The sequence below is a fragment of the Ostrea edulis genome, chromosome 9 (assembly GCF_947568905.1).
Source record: "Ostrea edulis chromosome 9, xbOstEdul1.1, whole genome shotgun sequence".
NCBI classification, from domain to species: Eukaryota; Metazoa; Mollusca; class Bivalvia; order Ostreida; family Ostreidae; genus Ostrea; species Ostrea edulis.
This window is the reverse complement of record NC_079172.1, coordinates 42,280,683-42,294,806: the sequence shown is the minus strand read 5'-3', so window position 1 is coordinate 42,294,806 and position 14,124 is coordinate 42,280,683. Positions and strand designations below refer to the sequence as shown.

Genomic DNA, 14,124 nt, shown 5'->3' with positions numbered 1-14,124 from the left:
TCAAACTATAACAGATATTTTTGTGAATAATTGAAACACTTCTACTTTAGGAGGGATGTACACCAAACTGGATAGTCCGTCTATTGGAAATCGACTTTGACTGTCTTTCAGAAGATTGAATCTACAATATACATGTATAGATATTAGCTAAAGACGATTATATTTGTTCACATAAAAATGTTCTACACAGGAATAACTGGAACTTAGCAGATTTATTTCTTAAATTGCGTTTTTAGAATACAGCTGTAGTTTACAAAGGTTTCCTTATTTAATTAGATATAAAATGAGCCAAATACTAAAATGAGATTTTACCCTGCGTCTGTCTCTCTTTAGAATGTCCAGATTCACATCACTATAAACATTCCATTTCGTGTGGCAATGAAATGATGTCAGTAGACTGCCTAGCTCTATATGATGAAGATTGACCACAGATTGTGTGCAAGTCAATTAACGCCAACATTGGAGACTTTAATAATTATATGAAACAAAAGCTTGATTTAGAAAGCCCATATTAGAATAACAAAATGCGGAATGAGCTGTCCGAGTAAATTATGTGCAAGTGTTTTGAACTTTGAGGAATTTGATAGAACTTTAATAACTATTATGGAAATTAATGATTTACTTGTTTCATGTTTGTAAGTCTTTGAATATTGGGATGAGGAAGACTTTTGCTATGGCATTGTTCAATAGATATTTTGATAGTGATTTTGTCTTCAATGACATCACCACATAATTCAGTCTCATCTTGTCCATACTTCTATTTACAAAAGTTCAACTGCATACATTACTATATCATCCTTAAACAAACCCAGTGTAATAAATTTGACATTTGTTCACTCATAACCATCATTCACAGTAACAACCACATTAAAATGTACATCATCTGCATTGAAAACAAAACGGACACCACATAGTCGTCCACTTCTGCTTCATACTTACATATTTTATTGAAAGTAAACCTTAACGGCAAATTGACAACTCACTCTATGACAAACAGGATGATTTCAGCTTCTCCATCGTCAACTTCCCATATTTATGTAGCAATATTCCATTATCTCCTGCATATGGTGTTTATATATCTCAACTGATTCGATATGCAATAGCTTGTTCTGCGTATAGTCAGTTTGTAAATAGAGGTAAATTACTGACAAACAAGTTGATGGTACAGGGGTTTCAACAGTCTCGATTGAAGTCAGCATTTCGCAAATTTTATGGTCGTTATACCGAGATAGTTCGTCAATACAACCTATTATTGGGTCAAATCTGTCTGACGTGTTTCATACCGATTGTTAAGCCGTTCTTGGTACACTGATTTTGATTGCGGATAACTCCGTTTACCTGAACAGGATATAGGGCTCACGGCGGGTGTGACCGGTCGACATGGGATGCTTACTCTTCCTAGGCACTTGATCCCACCTCTGATGTGTCCAGGGGTCCGTGTTTTCCCAACTATCTATTTTGTATTGCTTGTAGGAGTTATGAGATTGATCACTGTTCGTTATCTTCACCTTTCATTCAAAAACAAGATCATAATCCGTTATCTTGAAATCGAAAGTTGTTGTCATGCAAGCATATTCCTAGGTGTTTCGCCTCTTAAAAGTGGAGTTAATCTTCTTTTCAATATATTCTTAATTTTTTATTCATGTTGACAGGAAGTATCGCAACAAATTTTGATTCTATTTCATTTGAATTTTATTCCATTTTGATAAAGACATATATGCCTTCATTCTTCGAGAAATAGTTGCACTTCATTAAAGTTGAGTGTGTGAAAATCGGGGTCCGCAAGTCGCCTTGGGATCGGCCTCCTTTCTGAGGCTACCCTCACCCAGCGCAGTTGAAGAATTAATTTTCTTTTCTTTTTTTTTTGAATAGCTGAAATCTGTAATTGGACTTCTGTCCAAAATCCCACCGCCCATCCCATATCATGCGTAGGTTGTGATACAGTCTACTGTTTTGAGTATTCGTTCCTTCTCTTAGTATACAAGACGGTGAGCTCTTTCCTGTTAATTTTGTCGTGACATATCTTTTGTAAAACAGGCATTTGCGCACAAGTAAACTTATTTTATATGTATTATTGTATTGCTAATGATTTGGAAACTGTTCTGGGCAATTGAACTGCGACTCTACTCTATAATCACGTACCTAGCCGTGTTGATGGGAGTTCGTCTATGCTTCAGCATTGTATATCTAGCTATTGATTCTCTGTAACGGTATATCGACAATCCATTGGCAATAATTCTGAAATACAATAAGAAACTTTAATAATCGTTTGGTATCAGGAATGTCACGATGATATATGAACTGAACGTAAATAATCGATTTCTTACTACATGTATGTTGATGTACATTATGATCTGAATTGATTTTCCAAAATATAATTGAGCCAATTTAAGGTGGCTCCATCCACATGTGACGTCATAGGATTGTAAAAGCTTGATTTGATTAAACTTTGTGCATGATAGAAAGTTATATTTTAAGGGCAATAACTCATATGATGATATTTTCTCTATTGTACATGTATGTATATCATACTATAATTTCCCTAATATTCACCATTTGTTTATATATAATCTATAAAGAAGCAGTTTTTAAACTTTTTTTTTTTTTTAATTTTAACCAGTTTTAATGTATTTTTAGTACTCCTCCTAGGCACCTGATCCCACCTCTGGTACGAGGGCTGTTCAATATGTAGTGTGTATTGTACGATATCTCAGAAGCATTCGACTCAAATAGTGAAATGAACATTACATCCCTTCAAAGTATTATCCGCGGTTTGAAATACATACTTTCAATTTCTGAATCTTTTTCTGAAATGCGTCACGGTATGCTGATTTAGGTAGACCTCTGAGGCACTGACTGATGGCTGAGCCAAGGGCTTGTCGGAACAACCAGATAAGTTTAAGATAAGTTTTGAAAAAAGAAACAAAGTCGCATGGGGCTAGATCTGGAGAGTATGGTGGAGGTGGCAAGACGGTATCTTTCTCCGACTTAAAAAATTGCTTCACAAACTCAGATGTATGTGATGGAGCATTATCATGAAGTAGACGAACATGCCTAAATCCTGACGCAGGGCGTCGTTTATGATAATATTTCTTGAGTTTTTTTAGTATAAAATCTCGGTAATACCGACCTGTAACACTTTTGCCCTTCGGCACCGGGATTTATACAGCTATACATGCGAACAGCGCGCTAGACCGCCCGGCCATCTATTCAAGACAAAACTTGTTTTCGATGACGATGGAATTCTCGCCACGCTGGCACACGATCATTGAGAATGGAAATGGGATACAGTTATTTATCGTAAATTTTAGAGGATCATTCAAAATGCACATTGTGTTTGAAATGTCTATATATAAAGCACAGAAATAGCAACGAACTCTGAAATAAACATAACTGCCCTAAGGGACGAAATCAATGTCGGATGAAAATTTAAATTCAATTAGTTAGGGGGAGGGGAATAAAAACTCCCGCAAGTTTCTGTCATCCGACATCGATTACACTTTAGTGGAAAAAGGAAAAAGACAAGTGACTGTTGAATACCACTTAATATTTAAAACATATTAATGAACATTTAATAGATTTAATGTACACTTTCATTTGTGAATAAACAGTAGAAAAGGTATACAGAGTGTTATTTATAATCGTACGTTTCTTTTCTTGTTATTCGATTAGTTTCAACATTTGTCATATTAAGTTTTAAAGGGGGGGGGGGGGGGGGGGGGAGTTCTTGGTGAAAACTATGTGAACTTAGTTTTTTGTGAGACATTGAATTTTTGATCTTGCCCCTAATATAAATGAAGAATATCGTTAAAACCAGACGTCTTTTTAGGAAACGAAGTTTGTCAATCCTTTCCCTTTCTACATGCATTCACAGGATGCGACACAACGTCAAGAATGTTCGGCATCGGAACAGGTCCTATATAGTTAAAATGTAGACAAATCGCGAAAAAATTCTGTATATGTTTAGTTTTTAAATGGAGTCAGGCTACTGACAAACAAGTTGATGGTGAAGGGGTTTCAACTGTTTCGTTTAAAGTCAGCATTTCGCGAATTATATGGTCGTTATAACAATCTACTTTGCCAATACAACCTATCATTGGGTCAAATCTGCCTGACTTGTTTCATATAGATTGTTAGGCCGTTTTTTGGCACAATGATATTGAATAAGGGTAACTCCGTTTGCCTTATTAAGATATAGAGCTCACAGCGGGTGTAACCGGTCAACAGGGGGTGCTTACTCCTTATAGCCCATAGGCATCTGATCCCACTTCTGGTATATCCAAGGGTCCGTGTTTGCCCACCTCTCTATTTTGTATTGCTTAGAGGAGTTACGAGATGGATCATTGTTCGTTATCTTCACTTTCCTATATGAGGATTTCATAGAGAAAAAGATATATTCTGGTGTCGATGTCATATCGACTTTGTACGATGGAATACCATAGAGACACTTATAGGAGATTTGCTATGTGAAGAATTGTCTAACACAATATAATTTTTATAAGTTCAGTCATTGCCACTAACTACTAACTACAGCTGCAGAAAAGGAGCACTGCAAGAATTTTTTAAGTCATAGAGTGGACTAAAGAAATGATTAATTTGGATCCTTCTAATTGGGGCTTATCACTGCTTTCAGCAATTCTTGTATCCGTTAAAACTAAATTACAAGTCGCGCCAGATAAACTTTTGAACGTTTTTCGCTGTAAATGCAAGGCAAATTGTGACACTAGCTGTTGTACTTGTAAAAACATGGACTGAACTGTACTGCAATTACTCAAATGATCATTTATATAATTATCAGGCACGTAGCAATAATGGCTCTACACCTTTTATCATTACATGCAAAGTTGATAAATTTTTACGTACAGAGGTCGATTTTTAGACAGATTGGTTGCCCTCCCTCCTCTTTTTTTTTTTTTTTTTTTAAATAGCATTGTCGTGAACTGTACACAGTGGAAGTGTAAAATTGAACTGAGAGAACAACCTTAGCCCCCCCCCCCCCTCCCACCAACACCACACACACCATCAAGGGTTTTTATAACTTTGGATTAAAATTTATTTGTCAATTTTCAGGCAATATTGTGAAATTATCTTCACACACCCCCCCCCTTCTTTTTTTTTACGATGCTGCGTGCCTGATTCATTTTGCTTTTAATTCTATGTGTCCATTGTTTTTAAAACAGATTGCTGCTGAAATTCTCGGTATTAATTGCACAATAATTTGGATAGAACTAAACATCAAATACGGCTATAACCCCCCCCCCCCTTTCCCAAACTCTAGAACTTGACGAAGTACACGTATTAAAGATTTCTTTATAAAATCGAAGAAACTGAACCTTGTTTCGTCATAGATGTAGTACAAACTGTTAAAACTCAGCTTAATAAAGAATTTGGTAACGTAAGCTTTACTATACACTGTTTGTTTTAAAATACTACATGTATTTATGTGAAACATAGGACCGGAATGGTAAGCACGCCTCCAACTTCCGATGTAAGGGGAGTATCTGCAAAAATGTAGGTCATCTTTTACAGACCATTTTTGAAGGGCACTTGTTTTGTGTTAACAGTTTATTTTAATGTATAAATCTTCATGTGGTAACTCATATATGCCTAATGGACAGGAAAAAGTATTTTCTTCCAAAATGGACAGGAAAAAGTATTTTCTTCCAAAATCCAGTTTTTAACGATTTTTGTTGAAAAATGAAGATTTCAGCCCAAAATTCGCCAAGGGAAAATAAATTTTGGTGCAGAAAAGATAAGTTGTGCATTTGGACGTTTTATTCTTAAATTTATAAGATCAATGCCATCTCTTCTACAAAACAGTCATTTCCTATCATTTCCAGTTTTTCACTATTTTTGTTTTAGAAAAAGGTAGTTTTCCTACCTAAAATGGTATTTTTCATATATATTGCCAATAATCTATATATCTTACTTGTTGAGCAGTTTTTTAAATAAATCCTAACTTCAATTTTTTATTGGTAGACTCAAATGTATGACAAAATGTGGGTTTTTTCTTAAAATTTCAATCTTTAACAATTATATTCAAAAAAGCAAGATTTTACCCAAAAATTACAGTCAAGGAAAGAATATATTCTGCTGTAAAAAAAAAATTAATCGAACATTTCCAGGTCGAAATTTGAGATATGAAACTTATTTTCACTGTATGTTACATAAAATGGACATTTTCTTCAATTTCCAGTTTTTAGCATTTTCATGAAAAAACACATCCTTTTACCCCAAAATTCCAATTTTCCCATGGAAATACAAAAGCCGATTTTTAATATGTTGTTTGCAGGTGTTTTCTTGCATGAATAATCAAAATTTCATTTCTGTTGCAATTAGTTTGAGGTTTTGCTCATTTTTTAGCTAGATTGACTAGACTATAAATAAATCATTCATTTTGCAAAATCCTATGATGTCATATAAGGAAGGAATTACTTTAAGTGGGAATCAATAGCATTTGGTTGTTTTATTTACTTTAAATCATTAATGTTGATAAGTCACATGAGGGTGGAGCTACCTTAAGTCTATAACAGGTAGTATACCTAGAACTCATGTCGTCATCCTCTCCTCCCCAGTTAACGAAGGCATTTGACCATCCATTGACCATTTCAAACTCTCTTTTCCTCCAAGCTGAGACTCCTCCAATCAAATTATCGTCGGACAATCTGTTTATGAATGTGTAAGCTTTAATGCATACGTGTAATCTAAGGATTACTGTTCTTGGATTTCTACAACACGATATTCTTGGTTTTCATATTTGTAATCTTTGATTTTTTTCAAACTAACAAAATCAAAAGTTTTGCAATGAACGTTGAAAGGAAACTATTTTCACTGGATTTGATTAAATGAATATCCGATTATTCTATGATCATGCAAGGTGAAGATAACGAACAGTGATCAATCTCATAACTCCTACAAGCAATACAAAATAGATAGTTGGGCAAACACGGACCCCTGGACACACCAGAGGTGGGATCAGGTGCCTAGGAGGAGTAAGCATCCCCTGTTGACCGGTCACACCCGCCGTGAGCCCAATATCCTGATCAGGTAAACGGAGTTATCCGCAGTCAAATCAGTGTGCCAAGAACGGTTTAACAATCGGTATGAAACACGTTAGACAGCATTTGACCCAATGCGAGGTTGTATTGACGAACTAGATCGTTATAACGACCATAGAATTTGCGAAATGCTGACTTCAATCGAGACATCAAAGAAGCTAGCATTACTTGACTGCATCATGCCACTTTCTAAATTTTCACACGTATTGATACACTCGTGCAGTACGTCTAGAATAGTCCACCCCATTTATCGGACGTATTTTTATTGGCTCTAACGTTTACTCCAATGTAGACACCTGTTGTGTGTTTATACATTTGTTTCAGTGATAGTTTATCCATCGTCATTTTCAAGCGTTCGGCACATACGCCAGTGATTAGTAGGGTTGAACATTCATTACATCAACGACCCCAATCAGCTAATGAAGTATTCCAAAATGGGGTTCTACAATATGTATGCAAGGGCTTCTTCGCACCCATTTTTGTTTCTATCGAAATACCGATGCAGTATCATATTTTCAGTTCAGTTTATTTCTTTGTGCCATCTGGCACATCAGATATACAATTTTATACATAATGAAATATAAGGTGAACAACATACACATAATCAGAGCTACAGATCAGCATACACATACATATAAGTATAAAAGATAATATTTATAATATAGGTGATTGCGTGAGAGTTCTATGAAAATAAAAATAGAAGAAGAAAAAATTGTGTTAAATGAGAAAAAGAAATGGGGTGTTATTACAATTATGAATTATCCTTTCTTATTTTCTCTGCTAAGAATAAAAAATTTCCTAAGTTTCGCAATTCTTTAAGATTTGTACACTTAATAATTGAATTAATTTGAAAACGCTTGCACGTCTAAAATAATATAGTTCCTTAGATTTCTTATTGTTTATGAAATATTATCGTGCTACAATATGTGAGATTGCTCACTGTTTGTTATCTTCACCTTTTCATGAAACAAGTGTTGCGTGACACGTTTTTGAAACGCGTATCGTGGGATTTGAAGACCAGGACCCATTTGCACAAAAATTATTTACATTTAACTGACAGTTAACATCTAATTGTCGCTGGATTAATTTAAGGGTTGATGACAAATTAAATATTAGTTAAAGTTAACTAACCTTCGTGCAACTGGGTCCTGGTAGGTTGGAAGATAAGGTGAAGATAGTGAAAATAATGAACAGTCACCTTATGGAATACAAAATAGAGAGTTGGGCAAACATGGACCCCCTCGACACACCAGAGAAGGGATCAGGTGCCTGGAACGAGTTAGTATCATCTGTCGACCGGTTACACTCGCCGTGAGCCCTATATCTTGATCAGGTAAGCGGAGTAATTCGAAGTCAAAATTAATATCTAAAGAACGGTCTAACACGTCAGACAGCAGATATCGCGTAGTTTGGACGTTAGCGGAGAAATCATTGGACAAAGTACCCTACACATGACTTGCATGAAATGGAGTACTGAAGATCGTTATTTTTAGACAGATTACATTATCAACTGTTCACTGTACAGGAAATGAATAAGTATTAGATATCCCGTTTGTTTATTTGTCACATTGTCAGTGACCTGTACAACATGAATTCATTGTATTGATAAGAAACCGAAAATAAGTTATGAGGACTGTGATTTAAACTTTCGTTCTAAATGTTATTATCTGCGTCATACTTAAGATATTTTATTGAGATAAATAGCAATGGCAAACTAACAACTCATTTTTATGAAAAACTGGATGACTTCAAATTCAATATTTATGCAGGCATATTCCATTATCAGATGTATATCATGTTTATGTGTCTCAACTGATTCGATACTCAAGAACATGTTCTGCATATGACCAGTTTCTAAATCAAGGCAGTTTACTGACAATGAAGTTGATGTTACAGGGGTTTCAACACTCTGGTTTAAAATCAACACTTCCATGGTCGTAATAACGATGTAGTTTGTCAATGCAACCCGACATTGGGTCAAAAGATGTTTGAATGTGTTTGATATCAATAGTTAGGCGTTCTTTACACACTGAATTTGACTACGGATTAATCTATTTACCTGATCAAGATATAGGGCTCATGGCGGGCGTGACCGGTTGACAGGGGTTGTTTTTTCCTCCTAAGCAGCTGGTCCCACCTCTGGTCCGTCCAGGGGTCCTTGTGTACCCTACTTTTAATTTTGTATACTTCATAGGAACTGTAAGATCGATCACTGTTCGTTATCTTTACCTTTTCATTCTCATTTCATTTCGAGGAAATATCCATCTGACTTAAATATTGATAAGACATAACTGCTTGGAAAAGAGTTCCAAGATCTTATTCTTCCCATTTCTTAGCAATTGCAAGAAATTCTCGAAAATTATGGTAGTAGTACTATCATATCTTGTATATTCATACAACATTACAAACCAAGCCCAGTGCTTCTCAGTACTACGATTTGTTTAGTATTTTGTTCTTACTATGTAAATGTTTTTATCTTATCGAAAATTCGACAATTTTAGTGCTTTTTATATCACTTTCCACTGACCTTGCATATATGTATAGATCCGCCACTGACAAGTACAGAGTGCCATAATTTTTTGTGATATTTTTTCATGCAACAGATGTAGACGTGTATTTATCGTAAATATCCGTATTCTAATTTAGAAAACTGAATGTATCATGAATTTTTATTTCTTGATGCATTAAGATTTTAATGAAATGCCTTTTGGAAGAAAAGAGTTGAGTGTACAAACCTATAATTAAACTTGTTAATTGCTCTTGATAAATGCATGGGACTTCTTGGACATCCGTACCGAATTCTGTCATCTTCCGGAATAAGATCAACATCATGAAAAATGAAACAGGTATGGTCTCTTTTAAGTGCTTCTAGATACCCGATATTATACAGGATTCCTTTGTTAAAGGGTTTATCATCGGCCTTGAAATAGAATCAAATCCAATGAAAGGGGGAATTTTTAAAAAGTTTGCTAAGTCGCTGGCATTCAACGAGTATACGATTTGAAACTTATTGTCACAATGATTGTAATACGAAAGCATAAGTTACCTGTTCTATGACATACACTGTGTACATTATCTGTTGGCGATGAAGAATCGGATGAAGATTATTTAACAAAACTCGCAGGTGTGCCTCCCTGTTTCGGAACGGAATTAATATAGCCACGTTTTGAGTAGGTATACAATATGTAGGTGAGTAATGTCCCCCTGCGTGCAGCCATTTGAATTTAGATGACATCTCTTCATAAGAAGTGTAGAACAGGTTGGGTTCGATGCTTCCCTCTATAAAAGTCAATTCGGTTTTTGAATCATTAAAAACGTCTTTTAGAAAAGAAACATTATTTTAAGAATCTTTCAAGGATATTTCAATATGAAGATGTACATATTACATTAATTATCAACTCATTTGCTTGCATTGTTATATAGTTTCCCAAAGTTACTCGATGCATATTTGTAATAAAAGACTATTGTTTCGTGTAAACAAGCATTCAGAATTAAAACTTACTGTTTTATGTCTAATCATATGCATTAATCAAATATATTACTATGGTATTGCTGTGTTACATTAATGAAATATATTACTAAGGTATTGCTGTGTTACATTAATGAAATATATTATTATAACTGCTGTGTTACTTAAGGCATTGTCGGGGTCCGTTAATGGAGATTGATGACAACTTATTTTCGTGTGGCGGTAAACAAACATCGCATAAAACACTGTTTATGACAATTTTGATTGGACCTACTGTCACTTTATTCTGTAAATAAATTGTTGGATTTTAAACCTGTTCGTAATTGATTTCTGCTGGTCACGACAAGGCGTATTCTGACCCATAGAAGTACATGTATATGCATACAATGAATTGATATATAAGACACTTTAATCTATGTATATATTCTTAATTAATAGGTATTCTTTTTTGTATATGCATTACTATTTTATACGAATTACTTGATATCTCTTAATTTATAATCAAGGCGGTCCCGTGAAGATCCGGGTTAGAATAGGTCTTCAGTACCCCTTGTTTGTCGTAAGAGACACATTAAGTAAAACCTACCAAGGTGTGGTGTAATCGACTGACATATCCACCCCACATTGCTTTCGACATATGTAAATATCACATACAAAATGATACAAGAAATCGACATGCAGTAAGTAAAGTCAAGGCAGTGTCGTTTCCGGAAAAGTCTGTCAAGTTGTTTTCTGGAGAATGCTCTCATTATACTGAAATGATGAACAACTATATTGCTATAACTTTATATACAAGTAACGCACCTGATCCCACCTCTGGTATATTCAGGAGTCCGTGTTTGCCCAACTCTCTATATTGCATTGCTTAAAGGAGTTATGAGATTGATCACTGTTCGTTATTTTCACCTTTCATCAATACAGAAGAGTTGTTGCTGGTGCATAAAAGGGTATTGCAAAAAAGAATTAGGACGACATATCATTATAGCTTGTATACTCTAGCTCACTCCAGTTATAAACTTAAGTAACGTTTTATGATCAAATTTCGTCGTTAGTGCAAACACTGGACCGAAAAATACGTGCTATTCAGAGGAAATTCCGCTTCTCTTATACCTTGTTGAATTTACTAGTGCCTAGTAGTTCTCTTTTGCAGAATAAATATGTCTATATAGTGTGTTTATGCTGTAGAGTAGAACAGAATTGGTAATGAAATACTGGGGAGGTGCAAATGTCTGCTATAATGGAATTTCAACCTTTTTTTCTGTGTGCACAATTTATATAAATATTTGATAACATTTTATAATTTTCGCATTCACACCCGCCGTGAGCCAAATATCCTGACCAGGAAATTCTTATTGAATTTATCAGCGTTTGGTAGTTCACCTTTGTAGAAGGACATATGTCTATGCTGCATGTTCGTGTTGCGAAGTAAGACAAAATTGCTAGTAAATTACTGGGTAGAGAAAAAATGGAAATTCTGCGTGTACAAAAAAAAAGAATATGTATATTTTGTAGATTTTTCATTCAAAATATCACATTTCAAAGCGGCCACTAAACATTAAAATCGTCCACTCCACGGCTTAAACATTTTTGTGTTCCAATCATTACATATACATGCAAAAATGTTATTTATCAAAAAAGAACAAAATATGTACACAATGCTGGATATGGACAAAGACCCCGTTAAAATTATTCAATCTCATTGATGTGTTAAATGACACATATGTATATAATAAAAAAAAAACCTGGTCTGGTTTTGGGTATGGTTAAAGGTTTTGGTTAAACAATAATGCGCCATGCGATATTTAATTGTTTATACGGATGACGTGTGATCGTGAATTGCCATTTCGATCCAAAACAGATTAGAAAGAAAAGCTTGACCTAAATCTGCCGTGTTTAGACCTGAAATTAGAAAAAAGGCAGTATGTGATTGATGTTACTGTACTAGAAAAGTCAACTGACAATACTTCAATCAATTGTAACTAGAAAAAAGAAGCAAAAGATGTACAAACAACACGCACAATGAAACTTCCTGAAAGAAATATCTTACTACATGAACATGCAATTCAATATCCTAGAAGTCATCTCTAGATATGAAGGTGGGATAATATCCAAAATTTGAAAACCTTTTTACGCGCTTTCAAATTGAAAGTAGAAAATGGTGATTTACACATTAGAAATCTTTTATTCATTTTCCAGTTTATATCGTACAATCAATGCATTCATTATCAGGTGATCACAGACTTGAGGAGAAATTATTAAATGCATTTTAGCTGTTATCTGGTCTTTGATGACGGGTGTAATAAGTGGTTTATCACAAAACCTACTTAAGAACTCTTCAATGAAAGGTGAGATAACGAACAGTGATCAATCTCACAACTTCTATAAGCAACACAAAATAGAGAGTGGGCAAACACGGTCCCCTGGACACACCAGAGGTGGGATCAGGTGTCTAGGAGGAGTAAGCATTCCCGATTCAATTTAAACCCATTATTGGACTCTAGCTAGATACTATACGTCTTTTTGTCCTTGATTCATAGTCAAAGACAATAACATATTGTTCTTCATAAGTTGAAAGCTTCAATATCATCAATATATGTAATTACGTGAATGTTCTAATCGTATGTAGCTGTGGTATGGCATGCATTCAGTCAGTGATAACAATGCTTGATAAGAAAAAGCAAATATAACAAAATTGATCAATCACATGCATATAGCTCAACTGATTCGATACGCAAGAGCTTATCCTGCGTATGATCAGTTTTAAAATCAAGGTAGGCTACTGAACAACTTCATGGTGCAGAGGTTTCAACAGTCTCGTTATGATGTCGCCAGAAAATAAAGTGAAGATGGCATATTGTTTAGAAGAACATTCTCAGCAATTTATGTTGTATAATTCTTTACAAAATATTTTTATTCAATAGATAGAAAACATAGAAAGTTCGTACGTTATTCCCAAAAAGACTCCTTATCATGTAACCAATGATCGTTGCAGAGCGTCACAACACACAACTTTGCTACCTGTAATCCTTAATCATTTGAAGATTTAGAGATATTTAGAAAATACATCTAACCCTTATCAGCTCCTCTTAATTTAATGCGCTTGCCTTTCCAATTTGGTACGTATTGTGAAATAGATCGTGTCATCATCTGTAACTTTTGATATTTATGTCTTAAAATTGTATGGTCCGAATTTTGACAATATTTTCCCAGCTTGTAAAACGCTCTTAAATCATCGGATCCGGACGTACGAGTATTTTAGGCTGTACAGCATGTAATAACATTATTTCACCTGTTTTAACCAGAATTACTTGATTTTAAATCGGTGTTGTCAAACATATCTAATACACGGATCAAGTGACAGTCACGTGCCCAGTTCAGACTTTCAAAGGTAAGATCATTGGTTGTCTTATCTGTGTAAAGCTGTAAATTCTAGTACAATAGTACCATGCCTTAAGTTTAAGAGAAATTAAAAACTAAACATCTTCTGACGCTCTTTCAGTCTTAAAGTTAGACAGTTCCGTTTGAGTTACAAGTTGAGATTCCTCTGACGCGCTGGGGCTCTCCATAGACGCCTTACAGACAATGCATAATTTATGC

The 14,124-nt window shown here is 34.8% G+C and overlaps 1 protein-coding gene across 1 annotated transcript; it reads right to left on the bottom strand.

Annotated features, from left to right (window-relative positions):
• Positions 1–7,403, bottom strand: LOC125660137 (beta-1,4-N-acetylgalactosaminyltransferase bre-4-like). Its single transcript, XM_056150743.1, has 4 exons — positions 7,372–7,403; positions 6,543–6,665; positions 2,143–2,238; positions 1–121 (listed from the first exon to the last, which is right to left on the bottom strand). The coding sequence occupies exons 1-4, from the start codon at positions 7,401–7,403 to the stop codon at positions 1–3; spliced, it is 372 nt and encodes a 123-aa protein (XP_056006718.1).
• Positions 7,404–14,124: the final 6,721 nt, after the last annotated feature.

Bases quoted from the DNA above. Each gene is read 5' to 3' on its own strand.
- LOC125660137 (XM_056150743.1), bottom strand. From the start codon at position 7,403: ATGACGATGGATAAACTATCACTGAAACAAAT. The intron at 6,666-7,371 runs GTATAAACACAC...ATTCATAAACAG, and splicing joins AAACTATCACTGAAACAAAT to ATTGTCCGACGATAATTTGA. The intron at 2,239-6,542 runs GTATACTACCTG...ATTGTATTTCAG, and splicing joins GATGACGACATGAGTTCTAG to AATTATTGCCAATGGATTGT.